We start from the raw sequence: 25,940 nt of genomic DNA, 5'->3' as shown, positions 1-25,940 counted from the left end.
GGGGGGAGGTGCATGTGGAAAGAAACTCTTTAATTCTTTATTTAACGAATGAAAATGGAAAAAAAAGCCATATCCTGAAACAGTTCTTAGGTTTTACAGCCTAAGCCATTTTTGTTCACAAAAACAATAGGAAAAAGCCCTACTCATTAGGTGTATTACTTTTTTCCTAGAAAAACTTATCAAAGTCCTCCCTGATGCAGACGACCTTGCCAAACTTCTGCCTGACTTTGACAAGATTGGAGAGAGCTTCACTTCACTGAAAGGATTTTTTTCTCCTGGTGAGAACAATTTTTCAGCTTAGTTTTAATTTTGAAAACATAAGCTATTACACAATGAGGTTACAGAATTGTTCTTAGACACTAAAAGAAAGCGGATCCTGAAAATGCGTGCCTTTTCATTGAATATCTCATCTGAAAGTGTTACGGACACAGGTAAGTGTAATGTGTTTTTAAAAGCGAGAATTCTAGTAGCAAGTACAGTGAACCAAAATGTGAAATTGAATAGGAAACTAGAATTCTTGTACAACTCTGAACAAACAGATTGAAAGCTAGATTATTTCCGTGAGTCATAGAAGCTGGACCTGTGCAGCTGGAATTTTGGAGAAGGTGAGAGGCTCACTGGATGGTAACAGTACCACAGCTCTTAGAAGAGAAAAGAGTTGGATTATTAAGAATGATGGTTCTTATTGTTGCAAGCATGTGAAATAACAGATTTGTAATGAAGTTATTCTTTTCGGTTGAATGATCTTTTCCATCTGGATATAGCTCCAGAAGGACTTACTTGAAGATTTAGCTTAGGTAGGGACTGTGTTTCAACGGAGTAGACAGAAGTTCTAAATCCTTCACAAAGGAATAGGGGATGGTTTGTCAATTCGGTGTGTCCAGGTGGTATAGGCTTAATGATTTTCAGGTTTTGGGAGACTTAAATAAGACATCTCTGATCAGTGGGCTTTTAAAAACTAAAAATGATTGATTTGACCATCTTATCTAACTTGCTAGCACAGCTCAAAACTTCAACCAGTCATTCTTGTAAGAAAGTGCAAGATTATTCCTATTACATACCTTAATAATTATCAAACCACATAAATTTGTGTTCATGAAAGATTGTATCTGTGAGATATTATTGTCATTGCTCTAAGTGTGTTTGAAAATATTTCCCTGTCAGTGTGCATAGGAAGTGTATTTTAATTTTCTTAAACTAGTTCTGCCATTGACAGTATTCTGTTAATCTTACAAACTCAGTGTGCACGTAAGTAGGGATGAAGTTCAACAGAGTGACAAGTAGATTACAAAATCTCCTATGTATTTTGGCTGCTAAAGATTTTGGCTATTTAAAATTGTGAAGTTATTGACTGGTATTTTGAGATGTCACCTGTTAGTTGTTATACTCACATGGGCAGAGTTGCCATTTATAACTGTCATCCTCCAAATGAGACCAAGATCCCTCATCTTTGTTTTGCATTTTGTTTTGTATTTATAATTTTTATTTCCCCTCTTCTGCTGGTTTTTCACAGGTTACAATTTGGTTAGTGAAGTCATAGGAGCTTCTGATCTACTTCTGTTGTTAGGTGTGTAAAAGCCCTTTTTACTGCCCTTAACCTGCCTCTTTAAAGCAAACTCTTGAAACACTACTATACTAGGAGGAGTAAATATCAATGTAAACACAAGTATTTACAGCAATTTAATATTGATTTACAAATACTTTCCAATTATTTTTAAAATACTTAGATCCTCCCCTGTGAGAATGAGTAGATGAACAGTTATTGTTTCTCTGCCACAGCCTTCAGCAGATGGTTTTTATTTCAGGCATTTTCCAGAAGCTTATTTTGAAAACCTGTGTATGGGAAATACTTTTTTTTTTCATTACAATAATAGCAATGGAATTTGTATTATAGTTTCATTTGTCAGAAATAATTAATTTTACAATATTTTCAGAACTTTAATAGTATAACTGAAGATGCCTACTGCCTTGTGAAAAAACTAATCTGAGTCACAAACTAGATGTAAAAATTTCAGATGAGTGTTAAGTTGAATTTCTTGTTCAGTTTCTTAAGATGAATCTTTTTTGTTTTTTTTAATAGGAACATCAAAGATTATTGAAGTAATAATTCATAGACGTTGAAACTTTAATTTTATAGTAGGCGTAATTTGAGAATTTTTAAGAGCTTTCACGTGTTATAATATGTTTCTGTAATTACATCCTAGGTTCTCCAGGAGAAACAGCATTCAGAGCTACTGACCAGGGATATGACAACGACAAACAGTACAAGAAGGTAATTACTGTCTTGCAAAACTAAAAATGTCTTGACAACAGGTGTTTCGGTTTTTGTGTTTTTTTTTTTTATTTTTCAATAGCTAGTTGTAGATGTTTATTTGAAGCAGCTTGAATAGCATTTGTTATTGAAAATGACCTGAGTATGTGTTGTTGTTATTAATAACAGTACAATGATAGTAAACATTTTGGTATAAGGAAAATACAGGGCAGTCATAAAAATCTTTAGGAATTGCATTCTTAAGAAAATTAGTTTGTAATAAGAGTGTAATTCTATGTATTTTGTGTGCATTGCAATTTTTCAGGGCATGTTCTCAGTGTCACTTGAGCTTATAGCTTACTACTGAAGTCGGTTTAGGCTTTTGTAGTTATTTTCAAGCATTCCTGCTTGCAGCTGCATTTCTGTTGACATTTTCACAGTTGTGATTTTTACTTAAGGATTTCTGACTTAATAAAGAACTTCTGTTTCTTAAAACATCTGTCTTTTTACTTTATTTAGATAAAGCATACATCACACTTTTGTTATTATCTTCTGAAAAATTATTGTTACTGTATTTTGATAACTAAAACATTTAGCATTTTTTCCTTGAGTAAAGAAGGTGAAGTTTAATTGTTTTGCTTTCATGAATAGGAGATCTTATTTCTATTAAATTCCTAAATTGTCATGTTGCTCATTCTTTAAAGGCTTTTCATTTTTCCTGTGAATATTTTAAAAAATTCTTTTTAAAAATTGAAGGAAAACATTATATATTGGGGTATCTGTAAATTATTATATATATATATTTTTGCAACTGAAAGTGTCTGAACGATAACTGGGGCTTTTACATAAGCCATTTCTGTATATGCAGGCATGTATACATTTATTCTCCATTAATTCTGCATGGCAATATATAGTGAAACCTGTACAAAGCTCACTTTTTATGACTATTTTTTTCCTTTAGAACAGTGATGGATTTCTACATAAGAATTAAGTTAGCTTTTTGTTTCCCCTTTGTCAGTAAACTGTTCATATTTACTGCTTTATATTCTCTTGAGTGATTGCTTAGCGCAGGTTTCACTGTTCAAAACATAAAAAATACTTTACTCTTGATTTGTGAAGAAGTGGCCATCTTAGTTTATTGTCTTCAATAAATAAATTAACTGAGATCTTTACTGAATACCACTAATATCACTGATACTTATTATTATTCTTTTGCATGCAGTGACAGCTGCATTTTAATGTTACAAACAAAACTTTGGCTGTGGTACGGAAAATATCAGCCTGTATTAAATCAGTATGATTTTGAAAATTTAGTCCGGTGTACTTATTTTTGTTATTCCAATTATATCCGATATGTTACACTAATTAATACGATCAATTTTGGTTGTAATATTTCAAACAAGACACATATGAATAGCTATCATAGCATAATCACTTGGTTTATTGGCAAGCGTAATTATTATTTTCAAGACAATGAGTTGGATGGCCTTTTTTCATTCAGCGCTTTCCACTGCCAACCAATACTAGTGTAAGAATTGTGGTTGTATGGATGCATAAAGTCCTTAACGTGGTATTAAATGTGTCTGATAAGCTAGTTTTTTGTTTCATTGTGAAAAGATGAGTAACTGGTAAAGGAATCTAGGAATTGCTCACTTGGGGGAATGTTATTGGGCATGGTCCTCAGACGAGTCTCTAAAAGCTTCCTGTAGAATGCTTGAGAAACCAGTTACTTTGCAAGATAACTTTGAGAGAGTGAATGTTGTCCTGAACACCGAATCAGACTGTACTGCTTCTAATGCGTTTATCTCGTAATATTTAATTTAATGAAAAAGATAGACTTTTTAAAAAGATAATTAAATTAAAATTACTGGAATGTTCAGATAAGTAATTTAAATAATTAAAATTATATCTGTTTCTACTGGGATTAAATAAAAAGTTTTGCTTGGAGAAAGAGGAGAAAAGATAGTTATAAAAACTGTAGTGTAGTTAAATAATTTATTGTATTGTATGTGTGGGACTAGTTCAGACTTACATTTGAAATGGCAGTGTTACTTTCTTAGAAAATTATCTTCACTATTGTCTGTCTCCAAAAAAAATTTCCGAAAGAGTTTCAGGTTCCTGTTAAAACAAACAAATTCCAAAGATTAGTCCAATTTTAATAGAAAACTTATAGTGGTTATACCTGTGCTGACGTGGGTATGAAAAATGTGTCTCAAGTATTGATTTGAGGCTTAGAAGCCAGATAAATAATTCAAAACCAACCACACAGTCCTTTCTCTGCCTTTGGTACTTTGATAAAATCTCGTGCCTTGAAGAACCTGGCGCACTATTGAGGATTTGGCAGCGCGTAGACGGCCTCGCTCAGCCAGTGCAGGGTCACCTTCAGTCAGTGTAAGAAGTGACACAGTAATTCTACAGCTCTTCACTACGGCTACTGCTGGAGAGTGGAAAAGAGACTTTAGTAAGGAATATCGCTTGCCTCAGGGTTATTATTTTTTTTTTTTTTTTAAACATTCTTGTTTATTTTGTTCTTTCTTGCAAGTTATGCAATAAAGTTTCCGTAATTTTCTCTTTTCTATTCATAGCACTGTGATATTTCCAACTTAATTCCCAGTTTCATGTTATAGGTACTCTGGATAAAATTGTAACATTTATTCAATTTCTTAGAAATTGATCTCTTTACCTTCCTCATTGTTTTCACCCCTACACATCCCGCAGCATTTAATTATTTTTTTCCTGCAAGGTCTTATTGTGGCTCAGCTTTTGTCATGAACAGTCACACTGAAGTCAGTGGGAAACAGTGGAAAGAGTCAAGACATGCAAAAAGACAGGGCTTTGGTTGCTCGTGAAATTGGGGCACAAATACTTTAGGCACGAGGAACTCTTAAACTAAAGAGATAGTCATACTCAACTGAAGTACAGCATATTAACTTTTAATGTAAAATAATGTTTTTATTTTAAACAATATGCAGAACAATGTCAGTGCTTGTTTTGCCTTTTTTATTTATCGTGCACCCAGATTCTCTTGATGACTTTGCAGGGTTTGTGCCAGTGTTTGCCAGCTAGCATTATTCCCCTTTACAGTTGTTTCTTTGATAATTAAAATTAAAATGTAATGATTGTAAACAACTTTGGTTTTGAAATCCCATTAATTGATCAATGTTGATTTTTCTAGATAAAATTATTTGAAATAAATACAGTTTTACGCTGGAATGATTGGGGTTTTCGGGGAGGAAAATAGTGGTAGCATCCAATGACAGGGAGATGTAAACACATTGCTTTGTGTCCTCATTCATACCAGCCTGGGTGTTGTGTGTATAGTTCTGTGCTATTTAAGGGTCTTGATTTTTGTTTATTTTTTTTTAAATTCAAACCTATCAAGTAAGAAATAGAAAATAAAGGAAATAAGATTGTTGACTAATACATACAAAGAAGAAAGTGTTGTTGAGGAGCCTTTTAAATCACCGTATTTTTCACCTGAATCTTTTTTTAAATGGAGTAACTGTAGTTGAAAAGGGCTTTTCATACTTTACTATGGAGTAAAAGCCACACGGACCAGATGTCTTACAAAGTAATTGCATATTAAATAATTAGGTTTGGTGACTTCAAACACTGTTTAAATGCTAAAAGGCTTTCATGGCAGATTTTGTTCAGTGTTTTTTCTTGTATTTTCATGACCATGGTTTAAAGGGAGTGTGTCAGGTCATACTGAGAGTGTCCTTGTTTATGAAATGACAAAATATTATTATTGTTGTTGCTCTAATACTAAGCATAGCCATGAGGCTATCTCTTCTTGTTGCTGTGTAGAAATGAAATCTTTTGATTTGCCTGAGTTCTTGGCACAAGTCTAATCCCTTTGCTAGTTTGGCAATATAGAAATTTATTAAATCTTAAAGTGATTCAGTAAAAGTACAAATGCGAAGATTTTTCTGTTCTTGAAATGTTACACAAATCACTATTTAACAAATGTTTCTATTTGGTCATTTGATTGTCTCTCCTTTTATCCATTCTCTCCTGTGTTGTTTATCCTTATGTGTACATGCCTGTGTGTGTATTTCATGCAACGAATGTATAACTTGATGGTAGATGTCTTGAATTCTCACACCAAAGTTCTAATTCAGGGTTTGTTTTGATTCCTGAAGTGAATTTTTGAAACCTTTAGTTTCACTGAATGTTTTCATAGAAGAAGATGCAATATTTTTTAAAGAGCTTTACTTACACAGTTCATTAATACTTTTGTCTTCATTCTCTGAAATAAACTGCGCATAAAGTTCCAGTAGATGCTGGTGTAGTATTGCTAAACCAATTTTGAAAGACAGCGTACGATTACAAGAATATTTGGTGTGGAGGGAGAAAAGAAGAAAACTAAGCTACCTCGAAATGCTGAATGACTAAAGGAATAAATATCAAGTTGCAGGGATTTTGAAGTGATCAGGGAGGATTATGACAGCATAAATTTAAACTGCAGTGTGTTACAGAAGTGGAGAGGGGGCTTTTTCTTTATGCTCTAGAAACTATTTTGCTTCTCCTAGTTTGAGAAAGTTAAGTAGCAGGCAAAATCATCTTTCTATAAACTGTCTGTGTTGCTGGGAATAAGAACAAAATTAAGTTACTGACAAAGTTGAGCCTATTAGCTGTTGTGCACAACTTTGTGTAGAAATCTGAAACACTCGCTTTAAATATATGCATGGCTAAATTGTGAAAATTGCTGATACGTAAGAATTTTTGGTATGAACAACTGAAATGAAATCATGAAAACTTTGAGAATGTTTTAAAGCCACGATAGTTTGATTTATTTTTTTGAAGATTTAAATGCTTAGTTAAAGTTGAATATAATTATGAAATGTTGCTAAATGTCTGTTGTTTTGTTCTACCTGGATTTGCAAAATGCATAGTTATCGACTCCCAGCTAGCTAGCAAGAGATCTTGCTAGTGAAATTTCACTTTTGTTTGAACTGACTCATTCATACCTGTTTTTCATCTGTCTTTGTCATGCCCTTTGGTTTAACTTTGTTCTCCTTACACCCCAAATTTTTCCTCTCCTTTTTATTATAAACTCATGGCAGGGTCTGCTTGGTGAACTCATTCTGTTACAACAACAAATCCAGCAGCACGAAGAGGAAGCACGCAGAGCCGCTGACCAATATAACATGGGCTCTTCCCAGCAGAAGAGAAAGGTGATGGCTTAAGGGACAATATGTACTATATTCACACTAATCAAATACTTCAGCCTTCTGCATTTGAGCTAGGAAAATCTGACTAATTAGATCATGGACCCAAATAATTATTACAGCTAGCTTCACTACAAATGTGTAGTCCTGTTCAGTTTAACCAAGTTGCATTTAAAGCAAGGTCTTAAAAACAGAACAGATACTTTGTGTCACTTTGAAATTGTGTGTTCTCTGCCTCTATAAAAGCTGTTATTTGAAGTTCGTACACTAAAAATGCATTTAAGGATAGTATGTTAATGTGAAGTCTGTTTACTGTTGCTTGCTTATGGTAGCTCTGTCTTGCAAGACTGTAGCTGTTTAGGGTCAATGTATCTCTGGGAACATTTTTTCCTGCTTTATACTGTTACCAATCTGAAAATGACAGCAGCTCCTTAGAAACAATTTTGCACAGACAATTAAATACTGCTGTTAATAACAGTCTCTACTGTGTATTCATCAAAGGTATTCCTTTGACTGTTTTCCCTCTTAAAGCACAGTTTATACTGATGATGCTGTGGTTGTTGAACATCTACACATCGCTTTACTCACTTAACTTAAGCTCTGATCATTTTGTTCATTATATGGCTGAGAGGAGTTGGAAATGCTTCCTAAGTTGGGATATTTTAGTAGTCCAATCTGTTACAACCCCTAATTCTTAACCACGTTGCTTTGTTGACTGCTTCTGTGCCCCCCAAAAATCTTTCTGATTACTGATATTTTTCAACAGCTTTGGAATTGAGCACTTGATACAGAACTTAATCTTCACACAGTAAATGTGAATTAAACTTTCAGACATAGTTCCTTAGCTGCAATTGTCATGCTTTCTGGTCCGTTAACAGAGGAAACCACTGTAATCTGAAACTATAGTAGCATTTTAAACTTAAATATTTTACTTTCTTGCTGTATTATTTTTTTATGGTTTAGACTTACAACCCCTGGCCACTCTAAACTGTTAATCTTCCTTGATTAAAAAAAAAAAAAAAGATTAAAGGCAACGTTTCCTCATATTTCACTTTTCAAATTTATTTACTTAATATTGTGTCTGGATTTAAAATAACACTGATGTATTCTGTCCTCAGTTTTGAATCTAGGCATTGTATAACAAAATATAATGAAAATGCAGTTATTTGAGATTGTTTTATATCAATAAGTGTCCTACAAATGTCCTTGCATTCATTCCCTTCCAGATGTATATTTTACTAGAAGAGTAAAGCTGTCTTCATTGGTCTAAATATTCTCTATTTATTCAGTCACTTGTTTTTCAGTAAATTTAACTCCTTCAGCCTCCATCAGATTGTATACAGTTTATGGAGAGACCTGGAGTATGGAATAGTAGCTTGAAGTTTATAATAAAATGTATGAAGATGTAAAAATCACTTGAAAAGCAATACAATATTTTATATATATATAAATGTATCGGCCTAATAAATGCAATCAGGAAAGAAAGAGCTTGATATTACATTTGTTTCTGATTGAAATTCTACCTTGTTAGTGCTTTTTTGCAACTAATACTACGATTCCCAAGCTGTGAAATCGCTGTGAGGGCTATCTTTGTCCTGTCCTCCAAGGCAGGTACTTTGTGTTTTTTGAGTGTTGGAAGTCTAACTGCCCTTGCATATAAAAAGTTTTAATTTAGCATTCAAGTATGCTGTTTGACATACATGCCTAATGACAAGGAATGGCTCTTGTTTGTCGTACTGATATTTTTACTTGAAACAAATTGAAACAGTTGGTAAACTATTTTCTTTAATATCTTGATATGATACAGATTCCAATCTATATCCAGAAAGATTCCAATCATTGATCCAAATTCTCCTTTGAAGAATAAATTGTTGCTGTCATTGAAATAAGTCATTGCCTGCCCTTTCGACAGGGCATAAACTAACTTTGTTTATTTGCTAACTGAATTGGCTTGCTTGCTTGTCCAATACAGAACATGATAATTTCGTTTCCATTCTGTTGCCCAATTTACTTGCCCATTTTCCATTTAATTTAATTACTCAATATTAAATCTACTTCAGTTGTAAATTCTGTAATAGTAAGAACCATCTCACAAGCAGGAGAGGATATTAAGAATAAAATGTTTCCTGTTGATTTTTATTGTCAGCCTTTTGATAAATATTTAGCAGTGTAATTGATTAGTCTTGTGTAGCTGCGCTGTGCATGGCTGTTTCTTAGATGCATTTTGTCTGGGCCTTAATATTTTCGTTTTCATTATGGGAAATCATCATAATTCTTCTGTAGATGATCAGTTTAGGATTGTTTGTAGTCTGGTTAGAGAATCTACAAAACCTATAACTGTGGTGTCAAAGTTACTGAGTTTTCAGAGGCGTGTACTTATTTTATACAATGTGTGACAAAGATTTTTGGAAAGCAACTGCTGTGCAAAATGCATAACTCTGCAAGGAGCCTCTGGTAATTTTAGTAAACGGGTATCAGCATCTCTGCGTGCAGGAACCCTTGATTAGCAATGGCCCTACAGTTTTATTTTCTCATAACTCTTTATGGTGACAATGGGGAAAGGAGGAGGAGGCTTGATGTACAAATCATGCTGAACTGGATTAAACGAATACTGATATGCCTGTATATATATATTAATAGGGTTTTTTTTATTAGTAGAAATCATAGGTTAGTCATATGTGGCTGCATACTTAAGATTTTTATGGTAGTTTTAGCTTTTACTGGCAACTTAAAAACTTTTAGCAATATTATGAATTGCATGTTCAAAACACTGTATGTACTAACATTCAAAGCACATCTGAACCAAATGCTGAAGCATATAGATCGTTCCAGAGCTGTTCGGAATTTTTTTTTTGGTGTAACTTCTCTAATTGTCCTTGTTGGAATTAATTATCTAGTACTAGATAATTCTTGGCTCTGCATCTGTCAACATCTAGCTGTGTGCAATATTTTTGTTTACTGTGTTTAACATAAGTATATTGTACATAAAAGCAGTGCTCCTGTCGTTAGAGGTAATCTGTAAGCACAAGGCCCCAGAAGTTCTTTGAGGAACAGCTTGCTTCAGGGCAGGGAGCAGGACAACTTTAACTGCTTTGAAAATCTGCAGCACATGGAAACACTCTATTTTCCTTTTCTTCCCTGTATTTTCTTGCTTCTTCTGACTCTCCACACAATTCTTTTTCCCTTCTGTTTTTAATTTCCCCTTATGTGTCTGAGGTGTTTAAAGTGTGTGTATATGTGTAAATAAACATTTACATATACCACTTGTGGCTGAACACATCAAGTTGTCTGTGCTAAACTAATCCTGTTTCTGATGTAGTTTTGCCATTGCAGAACTAATTAACAGAAATGAAAATGAACTCAATATACAGCACTTCCTCTTTGCTGTTTATAAGGAAATAATTGGATGTAGATGGAAGTATAAGCTTGGATTGCTTTCTGTAAAGTGTAGTCACAATCCTCTGTATTACAGGTTTTATAACTAAATAATATCAGTCACTATAACTGTGGATTTACTTTTGTTATTTAATCTGTAGCAACCAGTGTGAAAGTAATTAACTTGATTTGTGTCTGGAAGATGCTATTCTTGGCATTTGTGATAATATACTCTTTCTGATATGAAGCTAACTTGAGCTGTAAATGTAATGTGAGCTTTATTACATGAGCTTTAATATTAAAGCTTTCACCTATATCATTCTTTTAGAAAAAAATTCTGATCTAAACAATTACTCAATATAATATTTCACCAACCATTTGATTCTGTTTGTAAATAATTACATCATATGAATTTGTATTGTACCATTTATGCTTTTGTCTTTGTGCTGTTAAAAAGATTGTTTTGAACAAGTTTATTACATTGTGATGAACCTATTTTAAGAATATTTGACTAAGAATGACTTTAATTGCCTGATCTTATGACATTTATGTCTTTAACTTCAAAATTTTTTATATTATTACATCCTAATTCTTCCAGTTTTAATGTTTTAATAATTTTAGAATAACCCTTCAAGACTGTCCTGACTAATTACAATTTGTGAAGTTGTGCATGCATGTTTAGGATTATAATTCTGAAAAAAAAAAATAAATAATAATCCCCTTGAAGATGCAGAAGTAGTGAATACTTACCTGAAAGTAGTTTCTGTATCAAGCAGGTGTTTTAGTGATTGTATCCTATGAAGATCATGCTATTCAGGAAATGAACATACAAAGTCATAGAGGTTGACCACTAAAATTACATTTAGGTTAGTGGCCAGAGAACTCTGAGCACCACATAGAGTTTGCTTTTCCCTAAGCCCACTTCCCTAGTATTAAGTCTTGAAGGGTTACATTTTGCATTTGCATCATTTGCATGTACTGGAATTCAGCCTTTTTTTTTTTTTTTTTTTTTTATGTGAATCTCCTGTTACAGGGAACTTTCCATCAGTGCTAAATCTCAAATGCTAATTGAAGAATTCTGCTTGCTTTAAAATGCATGTAAGGTCAATTTTCTGATGTGGATTGAAGCTTTCAGTTTGAGATCTGGTTACTTCCAGTGGATAAAGTAAACAATGTGTTAGTAGCTGTGATTGTTTTTCTTTGTAGGTTTCTGACAAAGAGAAGGTTGATCAACTTCAAGAAGAACTTCTACGCACTCAGGTAACTTTTCTGAGTTACTAATGTCTTCAGTAGAGATTTATGTGCAGCAGACTCAGATTTACTAAACAAAAGCACACCTAAAATATAAGATAATTGTTAAAAATGCAGTGCTTTTTTTTAATCTTAGAGTTCATCAGCGCAGAATTGACTGTTGGCACAGATGAAAGTCTGTCTAGTCTGTTCTTTCTCTGACAGTGACTGGCAGAATGCAAGAGGAGAGTGTAAGAATAGGCCAAATGTTTAATACTTTCTCAAAATACCTTCCTTGCCTTCAATGCTGTGTATTCCTGAAATGTTAAATTAGCTCAAGAGTGTTATGTGAATACAATGGTGACATAGCATACATTCCAGTTTTTGATTTGTTAACTTTACTCCTAACGTTCTGCAGTTCTATTTCTTAACTTCAGTGCTACTAAATATACCTGTGATACCTTGTATGTTTAAATGGCACACTTGTAGCAGAAAGGAAATGAGTGTACTTATTAAGAAGTTACAGTTTAATCTCTTAATCTGGGAAACATCGTTTCTTGTAAAGAAACTTTTAAGTGCATTTCCTGACCGAACATCAGAGGCCCTACCGGGAAAAAAACACATCATGTAGCATATGTGGAGTGAAATGTTCAGATTATAGTACAGTGGCATTCAGGAGAACCAAATTATTTTTTTCTGTTTGTTTGTTTTCTTCCATCAAGAAAAATAATTGTAGAGTTGTATATAAGCCATGCAGTGCTAATCAAAATCTGTTTTGTGAAGCAATAAGCAATTCTTTCAATTAAAGCTGTTTCTATGATTTGGCTATTTGGTGTGAAAATTGCTATGGACAGATTAAAAGCTTTTTCTCTGCCCTCTCTTTGGGATTTAAGAGAACGTTTCATCCTCTTAAGAAGCTGAAGAGGATGGTGCTGTTCAGAGTGATGGCTTTAAAAAAAAAAATCAACAAGTTAAAATTTGAACAATAATGACAGCTATTGGTAGGATTTTTTTAATATATGTTTCTAAAAAAATTACTTCACAAAACCCAAGTCACTTTCAATTTCTAAATGTCTTTCGTCTAGTTCAGTTGTTTTCAGTATTTCTTCTTGTTGTTAGCTGGCAGAGAAGGAACAGATCTACTGTTAGCTACAGTAGATCTTCGTTAGCTACTTCGTTAGCTGGCAGAGAAGGAACAGATCTGCAGAGATCAAACTGTTTTTTTAAAAGTGTGTGTCCTAACTTCAGAGGACTTAAGAGCTCAATAAGAGACATTTGGAAAGCCCATTTTGTAATATTAATTCCTATATATAGTGAATACATACATGTTACTTTGTTCTCCTTACATTAAACCTATACTTACAACCTATCAAGGTTAAAATAGTAACAAATCCAGTGTCTTGTGTCAAGGATGCAAGTATATAGGAGCATGTGTTATTTAAGAACAAAGTCACAAGAATAAAATCGTTTTAACGTTCTCTGAAATTTGGTCTTGCATTCAGTAGCTAACTTAAGAATTCCCTGTATCGGCTCAACTGAGGAGCATTTCCAGCCCTTCTCGGGGGTAGCTTTCATAATATTGGGCAATACGCTGTGCAGCTGCAGATCTAGTTTACAAAGAAATATTTCATCCCTTGGTCAGTCCTTACGGAGCAGGAACCATGATTCCTTAGCTGTGTGATTTACAGTTATTGTTTAGACAGCAACACTTTTTCCTTCGAGGTGTGTTGCCTTACAACAAAGCTTCATTAATTAATGGGGCTTTTCAGTGCAAATGTGATATAAAGTGGGACTCCTTCCTGTCTCGTTAACTGACTTGAACTTCACCAAATCTTATTTCAACAAGGTTTTAATCTCCTTAATTAGCAAGGCAGAACTAGTTGTTTTTAAGACAGACTTTTTTGCAGGGTAGATGCACATTAGTGATTACTTTGTTTTGCTTGCTTACTTTTCTGAAGTTAAAGTACAATTAATCTTTTGTTGTATCTGTGGGCTTCTAAATTGATTGGCTTTTTGTCTTAACCAAATTGTTTCGATACGACGTTTTGTAACTCCTTTATATATTTGCTAGTTTTGAAAGCATTTATTACTTACACTTTTTTATAACAGCTTGAAAGTTTATTTGCTCTTAAGAGTATAGTCATGCCAAATACACTTCCACATCATAGTAAACAATTTTCAGAGTAGGACAGAGTATCGGAACTATATTCGTGTCTCAGAACTGAGCAGGTGCAGTTATTTCTTGAACTGAGCTTGTGTACCAATGAAGAAGTCTAAACTAGGCTTGAAAATTCACATTTAAGCCCTGTGTTCTTTTTCATTGAAAGCCAGTTCCCACTGACACCAGTTTCTGTCTGACTGCGTATGTGTACCTCTATTGAAAATGATTCTTGTTTAAGATGCTTAAAGATTGATTTAGTATCCCCAAGTTTGAACACTGTGCTCTTACTAAAACTTTTGAAGCAAAGATGTTGTGTTACCAGAAAAAAATTCTAACAATCCTCTTTTGATGGCCTTGTATTTTTAATAAACTCTAGTGATCACAGAGGTTTCTATATTTTTGAAGGATGAACCTGAAGGATAATATATTTTTCATAGGTAAAACTTTGCTCATGTGAGTGTACTATTTCCATAATTACAAAAGTGTATTTGTACCACTGTTTTGTAGCTGAAATACCAAAGAATGCTTGAGCGATTAGAGAAGGAGAACAAAGAATTAAGAAAATTGGTACTGCAAAGAGATGACAAGGGAATTCATCAGAGGAAGTTAAAGGTACTCGTGTGTTACAAATCAGTACAGAAATATAATTACGCCTTATTTTCCGTGATGCTATTCTAAATTTTATTTGTTAATTCATGTATGAGCTTTTAACATTTGTTATAAATACTTTATGCTAATTTTTGCTATTATTTTATAATATCTATGCTAATTTTTTTTTACATGTTAAGGCTTTTGTACATCCTTTGGGTTTTTTTGAACTATATAACTTCTGGAAGTGGCTTCAGTTGAAGAGCACAAAGGGGTTACCAGGTCTAACTAAACTTAACTAAGTAAGTGGGAAATGTGGATTGGGTTTTTTGATGTAGCTTCACAGTATTTGCTAATAAATAGGCTCCGACTCAAACACAGTCTGATAACTTTGTACTTTGTCATGGGTTTTACTGAGTTTGGTAGGAATATAGTTAGGGGATCAGGAAACATCTTTTAATGGCCTTGTGTAAATCCAGGGAGATTGAACTACATGTGCTTTTACTTTTATCTGCTAACATCAAGAGTGTTCTAAAAATGGATGTTTTCTGCCTCTCTCTGTGTCACTCACTGACCAATATGGATCTTCCTCTTTCCTTTGGGAACTGGAAGATAAGGAGTTCCTATTTGTACAGAATGAGGTTGATAGCTCTGTACCTTTGTTAGTGCTTACTTTTCATCAAGCTGAAAATGTAAGTGTAGATGTTTAATGGAAGAAACTCAGTTAAGCTTCTTGGAAACTGTGAAGTCTGAGCCGTACATAAGAGCGTTCTCATTTTGCTCCTGCAGCAAGCTGCATCTGCAGCTGTAGTATTTTCATCCACAGAAGGCAAGGGATGACTTGACTTGGTATCGTACTTCATAAAACAGAGATCTGTGCTGCAATATAGACAGTTTATGTTTCAGACCATCAGGAGAGAATAAATACATTTATAGATGAGTGTACAGAATATACAGTACATTTTTTTTGTGTTAATTGTCTGTATTTTCTCTTTCCTTTTTCTTTTTTTTAGAAATCCTTGATTGATATGTATTCTGAAGTACTCGACATCTTGTCTGATTATGATGCCAGTTATAACACTCAAGATCACCTGCCTCGAGTAAGTAGATAAAAAATTCAAGGTTTTTTACTGAAACAGCAGTCTTATAATGGAATAGAACATTTAATTATATTCTAGAGTGTGGTAGTTCAGGCCCGATCAGGACCAGACTACGCAGTCTCTCTCTCACTCCCCCCACCCTCCGAGAGAATAGGAGGAGATGATATAAGGAAAACGGCTCGAGGTTTGAGATAAGGTCAGGGAAGAAATCCTTAAAGTTACCGTTATGGGCAAAACAGACTCAACTTGAGGAAAAACACAAAAAACACTCATTTATTCCTAAAACTAGCAGGAGAATGAGACAGGGAACAAGATAACCTCCCCCCACCCCTCCCTCTTCCCGGGCTTAACATTATCATCCAGGATAATACCGGCAAGTTTCCCTCTATCTAGGTGAAACAGCCGCTGGAATCGTAGAAATTGCCCCCTTTTCTTGGCCCTCCTCTTCATCCACCCTTTCGGTGGTTCCGAGGGACGAGCCCTGCGAGCCATTTGCTGCTTTCTCTCTTGGCAAGCTTTCAATTCAATAGATGTTCTGAACATGCGTGCGTAGGATTCGTCCACCGCTTCATCAACCAGGGTTGATGGATCTTCCGATCCTTCTAACACACTCTCAAAGGTCCCCTGAAGAATGGGTAACTTCTCTGATGTTATCCATTCCGAAACAGTCCTTCTATAATGAGATCTTAAACCCCCGTTTTCATGCGAACCAGTCTCTGCGAGATGTTCCCCTTTTTCTTCCAAAAGTTTCTTTCCACCTTGATCTTTCCCACCTCTCTTTATTGGGCTCTTATGAAGTCCCCTTCTTTTATCACTTATTTGTTTAGCGGTTTTTGATGGAATATGCTCCGCAATCAATTTATTGATGTTCTTACTTCCCTCATACTGCTTATCCAACCTTTTCAACAGCTCCACCTCCTCTTCCGTCCAGCATTGTCGGTGTAACCCTCTAGCAGTACCTTCCTTAGGGCGGGAGGCGATAATCCGCTCGATATTCCTCGCAGCTGGGTGGACCAAACGCTTATGTTGCCCCAGGCCGATTTTCGTTTCAAATGCCTTCCCACATTCCTCACAGACCCAATCACCTTTGGGGGAGATGTAATATCCCCTTTGCACTTAGGAAAATGGCACGCAATACTATGATGTTTCACATTAGTCCTTCCACATCGGGCACACTGGAATAGGATCTTTCTCTTCCCATGCGCTACCTCCCCTCCCGAGCGGCACGGGGGGTGGGGGGAAGGGAATGGGGGTCTCGGTCAGTTCATCACGCGTTGTTTTACGCCGCTGTATCATCGTCAGGGGAAGAACTCCTCGCATTCCTCCTCTGCTCCAGCGTGGGGTCCCTCCCATGGGCCACAGTCCTTCGTGAAACTGCTCCGGCGTGGGTCATCTCTTCCACGGGGTGCAGTCCCTCTAGAACAGCTGTCCCAGCGGGCCCTCCATGGGCCACAGCCTCCTTCAGGCCTCCACCTGCTCCGGCGTGGGGTCCTCCACGGGCTGCAGGTGGATCTCTGCCCCTCCGTGGACCTCCATGGGCTGCAGGGGGACAACCCGCTCCACCATGGTCTTCACCATGAGTTGCAGAGGAATCTTGGCCAGGAGCGGCGTTACTCCTCCCCCTCCTTCTTCACTGACCTTGGGGTCTGCAGCCGTTCCTCACAACAGGCTGGCAGACGCCTCTCAGGATCCTTTTTACATCTTATTCACTTCAACTTCTCATCTCCTCTCCACTTCTTGCAGCCAGGCCGGGCCTAGTTGGGCCCAGTTGGCTGCCCGGCGGGAGGCCAGAGGGTGAGGCCTGCAAGGCCCACAAGGCTCGCGCCTCCCCCTCTCTGCCGCCCGCTCAGCTACTTCACATCTTCCCTCTTTTTTTTTTTCTGTTTTCCCCTACTTAAATATGTTATCGTGGAGGCGTTATCACGGGACATTCTGCTACCAATTGGCTCGGCCTTGGCCAGCAGCAGGTCCGCCCTAGGCCCGGCCAAGTCCACTGAACAAAGGGGAGCGACTTCTAGCAGTTTCCTACAGAAGCTACCAGCTCAGGCCCCGCCTCACTAACAAAACCAGAAGATAGAGTAATACAGAGCTAGTGCTAGGCTGTTTTCTTATAACTCCAAGGTTTTTGCTTAACACGTGTTCTCCATTTTAAATACAACAAGAGAATTTTTTTAAATAACCAATGTAACTATGTTAAGTCTGTCTTGGCTTTTAGATAAAACGCTATCTAGATCCAGATATTGCGGCTGTGTTCAGCCTTTCATTTTAAATGGTTTTAGTCAGGGCGCTCCAACCTTCTCAGCATTGTAGAATGACTGTTGTTTCCCAGTGTGTACCAGCGGAGCTGAGAAGGTAAGGTGCCCCAGCTAACTCCCCACAGCAGTGCTGCTGTTGGAGGAGGGAGCATGAGAAGGAATTTGGCTAGCCTGACTGCTGCTGTATGGGACAGCTAGGAATGCTTGCTGCTTGCACAAACACCTGTAGCACTGGTGGCTTGTATGGGAAGCCAGTAAAATGTGGAAATTACAACTACTTCAGAATTTAGCCTTTTCCAGGCAGAAGCAGCATCTACCAAATGAGTAGTCTTCAGTATTTTTCCTTGCTGGAAGGATTTTGCTCAAGGAGAGAATTGCCTGCCATGAGAACAGCAAGCCCTTTCTGCCTTCATCAGGTGGCCTGGCAGATTAGGCCCTTAGGGTGCTCTGTTGACTGTGCTGTCTTAAGCACAAGTCAGGTTTTTTGCATGACTAAAAGTTAACATTTTTTTTCAAGTATTCCTTCATATGTAATACAGTCAGTGTTGATACAGATTAACATCCTTTTTAGTCAGCTTTTGCCTAAGCTTCCAAAATGTCCTGCTGAAAGCCAATAGCTGTTTTAACTTTCACTTCAGGTGGTGGTGGTTGGAGATCAAAGTGCAGGAAAAACGAGTGTGTTAGAAATGATCGCCCAAGCCCGCATATTCCCTCGAGGGTCTGGGGAGATGATGACACGTTCCCCTGTGAAGGTAAGAAACGCTATAATCTCTGAATCAGCATTTACCATACTGTTCTCCCTCTGATTATGCCATTAATTGAAGTATATGTGAACATTCATTTATAAAATGACCTCTAAGCAAGTGAGTTATTGTAGTTAATGACAAAACTTCTGCAGGCCCATATATGATCCATATATACTATCAGAGGAGTCGTAGTTCCTACTGAAAATAGTCCTGTGCTAAGTAAGCATTACATATAGTTATATGTCTGCAGTGGGAAGTATATATATATGCTCTGTACTTCTCATGTTCCTCTGTGTTAGATTTACCACACTTTCTCATACAAGGCTTTTACCATTTAGGTAACCCTTAGTGAGGGTCCTCACCACGTGGCTTTATTCAAAGACAGCTCTCGGGAGTTTGATCTAACCAAGGAAGAGGATGTAAGTATAAAGAAGTGACTGAAAGTTAATGTATTCTATTCTTTCTCTGAAAATTTTGTATCTTTCTGGGCTGTTAGTCTCTGTTTAATTAGAGTGAAATATGCTTAGTGATACAAGGCATTATATTAGTTATTAATTATCTCTTAGTATGGTTTTGGAGGCACTGAAGTGGGTAAAAGTAGGAGGAGCTCTTGTGCCAAGACATTTTTTGGAGTATGCAGGGATCTGCAGGTGATCTGTAGACCCCATTTACTAGACTTAGTTATTCAAGATGCATTTGAGATAGTATTTATGAATAGAGATCCAAGTAAACTTTTTACTTATGTTGGTGATTTTTCTTCTATGATGATTATAAGGAGTTTTATATTTGATATTTTTCTTTTCTCAAAACAGCTTGCAGCTTTGAGAAATGAAATAGAAATCAGAATGAGAAATAGTGTGAAGGAAGGTTGTACTGTTAGCACTGAGGTAAGACTTGTCAAATATTTAGTGGCAAATATCTGTACGTGTATATCTTTTGTAAGTATCCTTCAAATAGGAGACTGTGATGAGTCCAGTTTGTGTATACTTATTATTTTGTACTATACAAAGTGTATTTGGACTGTTAAAATCAGATATCACAATTACATACACATAAGCTTGAACGTCCTATTTAAACTGTTGCTAGTGTAAAGCATGTATGTGTAAATATGTGTTTCTGTAGCTTTATATATGTGTGTTTGTATATGCAATTACGTATTTACATACAAAGTATGTGTGTGTATAAACCTTTAATTTCAATTTTACTTCACAGACCATCTCCTTAAGTGTGAAAGGTCCTGGCTTGCAGAGAATGGTATTGGTTGACTTACCTGGAGTCATTAGTGTAAGTATGCACTTTAAAAAAAAAAAAAAAAAAAAAAAAAAAAAACCACCCAAAAAACTAAGATATGTAAGTGAGGTACTGTTATTGGTAGTAACGTTAGCTGTTGTTTTTCCTTTTTAAATCTTTGTTTTCTTTTTTCCTTTAAATATGTATCTCCACATACACGTTAAAGACTGTAACATCAGGTATGGCTCCAGATACGAAGGAAACTATCTTTAGCATCAGCAAGGCGTACATGCAGAATCCTAATGCCATCATCCTTTGTATTCAAGGTAATAAGTCTAGATTATTATCCATTTCATTTGTGTTTTGTAAGTTACTCTGGGGACTCTCCTGATTGTATTTTTTTTTCCATTTATGGTAATTTGTGTAGTGTGCAAAACAACATGCTGTGGAATGTCTAATTAGAAATTAAGGCACCTTTTGCTATTTGTGTCAAAAAGCAATTTTTTGATAGGAGTTTGTTATCATTTAAAAAAATGAGTGGTGACAATAAAATTCAAGATTTTTTCAAAAGTGTTTTTGGAGGCAACAGACAATTGAGCAAGCTGGTACTTGTTCAAAACTTACACATCTGCAACAAACTAGTTTTTGTTATGATACTGGGAACAAAGCAATTTTTCACTGTGTGTACCCAAAAATTTAATATAGGTGTAATTTTACTGTTTTCAAGTTGTAACATGAAACTTATTTGTTATGTATTTGTAATATATTTATCTTAAGTACTGCATGTTAGATTACATAGTCCCTAAAATATAACTTTGGTTTTGTGTATTTTAGATGGATCAGTGGATGCAGAACGCAGTATTGTCACAGACTTAGTCAGCCAAATGGATCCCCAAGGAAAAAGAACAATTTTTGTGTTGACTAAAGTTGATCTTGCTGAGAAAAACGTGGCTAGCCCAAGCAGGGTGAGTTGAAACTGTTGTTCTCGTATTGTGATAGCTAAAGTCACACGTGGAAAAATACTTGAGATACTGTCAGACATCCAGGGGTCAGGTCGCAGGGAGGGACCCACCCCAGAGTGAAATGTCAGAGGTCAAAAGTGCTCAGCAGCGTGCAAAGGGTAGAGGTCAAGGTCCTGAGGGCGAGGTGTGACCTCAGGGTCAAAGGTCTCAGGCATCCCCAGGATGGGGTTAAAGGTCAAGGATCAGCACCAAAGGGAGCCCAATGCGAGGTCAGAGGTTGCCATGAAGTCAGAGAGCCTGAAGGTCCAAGGTGGGCACAGGGAGGTGAGAGGTCACCTGGAGGTCCCAGAGGCGTCAGAGGTCACTCTCACAAGTCAGCCAGGGGTCAGAGGCCATGCACAGGTTGGAGGTTGTGACAGAGGCTGGAGGTCACAGCAGAGGTCAAAGGGTGCTGGTGAAGGTCAGAGGTCATCAGCAGAAGTTGAAGGCTGCAATAGAGGTCAGAGGTCATGGGCACAGCAGATGTCAGAGGTCACCAGAAGAGGTCAAGTACAGTGCAGAGGTCAAAGGCCAGTGCATAGGTCAGAGGTTGTTGACAGAGATCACGCATAGGTCAAAGACCACAGTGGAGGTCAGAGGTTCATCTAAAATTGAGCCTCATCTTCCTGTTCTAGATGGTTTTGAGTGCATATTTCTGTATTTTTTCTTTTTTTGCGTGGTGGTTGTTTTAATATCTCTCAGGCTATGCTTTTAGTGATCAGCTGCATGACTTCGATCACAGCTTGGCTACAGCTTGCTGTAATGCTTGTTGCTTTCATGCAGGTGACCTGAGCAAATTCAGTTTCCTGAGAAGGCTTTAGGATATTCCGGGACAGACTTTTTCAGTTTATTTTGTGTTTTGCTATGTTATGCCTTATTTGGTTTATGCCTTATAATATATATATATATATATATATATATTTTCTTTAAAATATTAGTAGAACTCATAGTCCCATGACAAACTTCCTCATAGTACTCTATGCGTAGATTCAACTACATCTGACTTTAAAACTGTGCTGGAGAAAAAAATATCTGTATGCAAAGTTAACCATGTTTTTTTAATCCTTTATTTTCATAGATCCAGCAAATAATTGAAGGCAAACTCTTCCCAATGAAAGCTCTGGGTTATTTTGCAGTTGTTACTGGAAAAGGTAGAGAGAGCTCCGGCTCTGCTTATTTTCTCCTTGATAGCAGAGAAAACTGTCTAAATGGAACTGTTGCAGCACTCTTTTCTTTCTCCAGGAAACAGCAGTGAAAGCATTGACTCTATTAAAGAATATGAAGAGGAATTTTTTCAAAATTCAAAGCTGTTGAAGTATGTTGCTCTTTATTCCTTGAGCCTGTGTTGATAAATGCTAGCATCAGTTTTTCTTGTTGACTTAAAAAAAGGATTGCACTGTGGAAACACCATTTGAGATTTAATCAGCCTGAATTAAGTATCTTGCTAAGGTGACCAAGTTAGCCTGGTTTCCAAATGCTTCCTGTAAGTTAGCCTGGTTTCCAAATGCTTGCTGTAAGTTAGCCTGGTTTCCAAATGCTTGCTGTAAGTTAATAGAGAGAAGCATCTTCAGGCAGCAATTTAATCCACAGTGGAGAGACACAGAGGTTTCTGTATCTCTCCATTGACTCTAGAAGATTTTCCCAGCCTATGTTTAGGCACTTGATCCAGCCCAAATATGAGTTGTAGTGGGTCTAAGTGTTAGTTGTCTTGGTGTGACAAGTGTTACATTCAAAAGGTTAGCGTATGTGTTTTGCTGGAAGTTCGTTGATCAGAGTTTTGATCAGGCTTGTATTGCTCAAGAAAGCAAGCTTACATGGTCCTTGGAACTGCAGTACTTCCACTAAAACCTCTAGAATAAAAATTTATTTGTAGTCGGATTTTTAGGGGTTGGTTGTTTTTTGGGTTCCCTTCCCCACTTGCTTTGATAATTATCTGTATTGAATATTTTGGATAAAGACTGGAATTTGGGTTAGGTGTGCATTGGCATGTTATTTTCTGCTGTAAAAAGCAAAGCTTTATTCTTGTGAGGAGAAAATGGGAGCCAGATAGCACGGACATGCGTGAAAGAATTTCCTCTAGCTGTCTTTGTTTACAGGACAAGTATGCTGAAGGCACACCAGGTAACAACAAAGAACCTGAGTCTTGCTGTGTCAGATTGCTTTTGGAAAATGGTGAGAGAGTCTGTGGAGCAGCAAGCAGATGCTTTTAAAGGTAAACATCTTTTCAAAAACCAAGTGAAATCGTAACTTGCTGTTAAACAGTTAGTATTATATGTATGTGGAAGAACTGTTTTGCTAGCACACTTGAGCGGTTGTGGTTTATATGATCACTGTTTCTCATTAATTTACAATTACCCCAGTTAATCTTTACAAAAACACATTAAAAAAAAAATCATGGTATGAAGGACCCACTTACTCTAAAAGCCAAAGGAGTAAATAAGTATGAAGGAAAAAAAAAAATCAAACATTTTTTTTGTGGGCAAAACACAGTTCTTCCACTGGATTTGGATGTTGTTTGAAATGGCTTCCTATATAAAGATACCATCTGATCAGCCAGGGCAGGACTGACTTGTACAGAGCTGGAAGCTGAATGACTGTCTTTCCACTACGTTCTTTCAGTGCACGAGTCCTGCAATTTGCAGACAGAATTTCTGAGCACAGAGAGCAAAAAACTGCTCATTTGCAGAGGCACTTAAAGTTCTTGGAGGGTTTGTCGTAAGCAAGATTTGTGGCAATTTTAGGAGTTGCTAGACTTTTAAGATAGCCATGAAGTACCTCTAGACAATTTAAGAAGTTAAGGCCTTGTTTCCGATTTTTGCAGCCACACGTTTCAACCTTGAGACTGAATGGAAGAACAATTACCCCCGGTTGCGAGAGCTTGACAGGGTAACTTACACTACTGCTTTAATTTGTGTACTACAAAGTGTTGAAGATTATGAGTTAAAATTTGTGCCATTTAATCTCATTTGTAAAGTTTTCTTAAAGTTAACATGAAGTACTGAAGTATTGAAATGTGAGCACAGTGTAAATTATTCTAGGGGAAGGAAATACTAAGCTCTCTGTTATGTGAAATAGTGTGCTTCAAAATTGTGATACTTTAATGCGTAACAAGTCCTTCAGTATTCCAGTATACGGTTAACTGACCTAACGTGCCCACAGGGAATAGCTCAGTGTTTCTTTGTGATCGTGACAGAACTGGCAAAGAGAAATTACATTCCCAGATCTCTGACAGACAGAGTAACAAAACAATTATGATCCTATTCTTTAATTCTTTTATAGAGTGCCTGAATATTCAAATGCCATGTCTGGCCAGAGGCACGCGAGAGATGGGTGGGAAGGTGTATGGTAAACCAGGATAGCTTATGATAAGCACATATATTGTTCAGAACGTGACCAAAAGGTATCATTCTAGGCTTAAAGACTGTAAGAAAAGGTTTTGGTTTTTTAGTCTTTGAATGGAAACTTGATCAAACTGTACTTAAAATTTTATTATTTCATATATTTCCTTTTTCATAGAATGAACTGTTTGAAAAAGCAAAGAATGAGATTCTTGATGAAGTCATAAGTTTGACTCAGGTCACACCAAAGCACTGGTATGGTAATTTTTTCTTTTTTACTTTTTTAATTAACTAGCAAAGTTTGCTTTTAAAACATGAAGAGTTTTAGTAAATAAAATTCTCAAAGACAGATAAGGAACTGTTTTTCTTAGGACAATGTATTATTATATCCTTTGTCACAGTGGAAGTAGCCTATGTTTGCTGATTCAGAATAATAAACAAATACTTGTATAATCCCAAAACAAAAATTATATTATGTCAGTTCTTTTAATGGGGATCAAGCATGATTAATACTTGGTCTTTGAACACTGTCCAAATCATCCTATTTTGAACAAAGCTTTTTAAGGACAATATTTTTTTACTGGTGGCAGTATTAATTTTTATTTATAGTGAATTCTTTCAAAATTTAAATACTTTAGTTCCTTTTAATTTTGTATAAATCCTTTCACTACCTTAGATGTGCCAATTAATTATTCCAATGGTAGGAAAACTAATGGCTTTGATCCCCATTTATACTTGTATATCAGAAGGGCTGAAAAAAGGCAGTATTATTCTTCAGCTCTTAGTTCTCGCCATCCTACCAAATCTGGCATTCGTATGACCTGTTGGTAAGCTGATTTAGCATGCTGAGCTAGCATAAAATTAACATGCAAGAAACTCACAACCTGTCCTGGAGACTGTGGCGGGAGGAGCGTGACTGCCTCTGTGGGTACCACCTGCAAGTTACACTGGCTCAGCTGAGTTGTCTCACTGCAGCTGCAAAGTTTCCTGAGTTTGTTGTCATTTAAAAAGGTTAAAGTTGGTTTATTTCCATTGTAACTTCTTGAAACACATCATAAATAGGAAAGTGGTGCTTAATTTTACAGTGACATGAGGCACGTTTATAAATGAATGTCGATATACATTTTGGTAAAAGGTTGGACTTCTCAAGTTGCTTCATTGTTTATCAAATCTGGGAACAATCAATGAAAATCCCAGATGGAAAACTATAGCATGTTCCAACAAACAAATCAGAATATTAACAGAAACAAAACCCACATGCTTTTTGGGGAGTGCAGACTTTTTAGTCAAATCATTTCAATGTTTTATAGTTGTTAGCCCACCTCTGCGCGTATGCATGCACAGCTCGGTACAGTTATATTGGTATAATTAAAGGCTGCAAGAAGCTGTTGTGCATCCATAAGGGTCGTAGAGGCAGACTTCTGAAGCTGTCTTTGCTGCTGAAAACATTGTATATTTGTGTCCTTAGTTCCAAGAGGATTTTGGTTGGAGTTG

At 36.4% G+C, this 25,940-nt stretch overlaps 1 protein-coding gene across 7 annotated transcripts in view; it reads left to right on the top strand.

Annotated features, from left to right (window-relative positions):
• Window positions 1-25,940, top strand: part of OPA1 (OPA1 mitochondrial dynamin like GTPase) — a 57,781-nt gene that overhangs the window by 4,493 nt on the left and 27,348 nt on the right. For 4 of the 7 annotated variants that reach the window (XR_015259324.1, XM_086754306.1, XM_086754305.1 and 1 more), the window contains exons 4-21: window positions 171-278; window positions 1,514-1,567; window positions 2,205-2,272; window positions 7,318-7,428; window positions 12,004-12,057; window positions 14,696-14,800; window positions 15,790-15,876; window positions 18,770-18,883; window positions 19,216-19,296; window positions 19,690-19,764; window positions 20,090-20,161; window positions 20,334-20,433; window positions 20,942-21,072; window positions 22,187-22,259; window positions 22,351-22,423; window positions 23,205-23,320; window positions 23,930-23,994; window positions 24,625-24,701. Coding sequence is in view for 6 of the 7 variants with exons in the window: in XM_086754306.1 (XP_086610432.1) it covers window positions 171-278; window positions 1,514-1,567; window positions 2,205-2,272; window positions 7,318-7,428; window positions 12,004-12,057; window positions 14,696-14,800; window positions 15,790-15,876; window positions 18,770-18,883; window positions 19,216-19,296; window positions 19,690-19,764; window positions 20,090-20,161; window positions 20,334-20,433; window positions 20,942-21,072; window positions 22,187-22,259; window positions 22,351-22,423; window positions 23,205-23,320; window positions 23,930-23,994; window positions 24,625-24,701 (1,564 nt within the window). In the remaining variant the exon portion in view is untranslated. The remainder of the gene's footprint in view (window positions 1-170; window positions 279-1,513; window positions 1,568-2,204; window positions 2,273-7,317; window positions 7,429-12,003; window positions 12,058-14,695; window positions 14,801-15,789; window positions 15,877-18,769; window positions 18,884-19,215; window positions 19,297-19,689; window positions 19,765-20,089; window positions 20,162-20,333; window positions 20,434-20,941; window positions 21,073-22,186; window positions 22,260-22,350; window positions 22,424-23,204; window positions 23,321-23,929; window positions 23,995-24,624; window positions 24,702-25,940) is intronic. The other 3 variants (XM_086754307.1, XM_086754308.1, XM_086754309.1) reach the window with 3 other exon arrangements.

The sequence above is a fragment of the Chlamydotis macqueenii genome, chromosome 9 (genome assembly GCF_036417535.1).
Source record: "Chlamydotis macqueenii isolate bChlMac1 chromosome 9, bChlMac1.mat, whole genome shotgun sequence".
Classification (NCBI taxonomy): Eukaryota; Metazoa; Chordata; class Aves; order Otidiformes; family Otididae; genus Chlamydotis; species Chlamydotis macqueenii.
The sequence above is the reverse complement of the archived record's forward strand: the minus strand, read 5'-3'. Positions and strand labels throughout refer to the sequence as shown.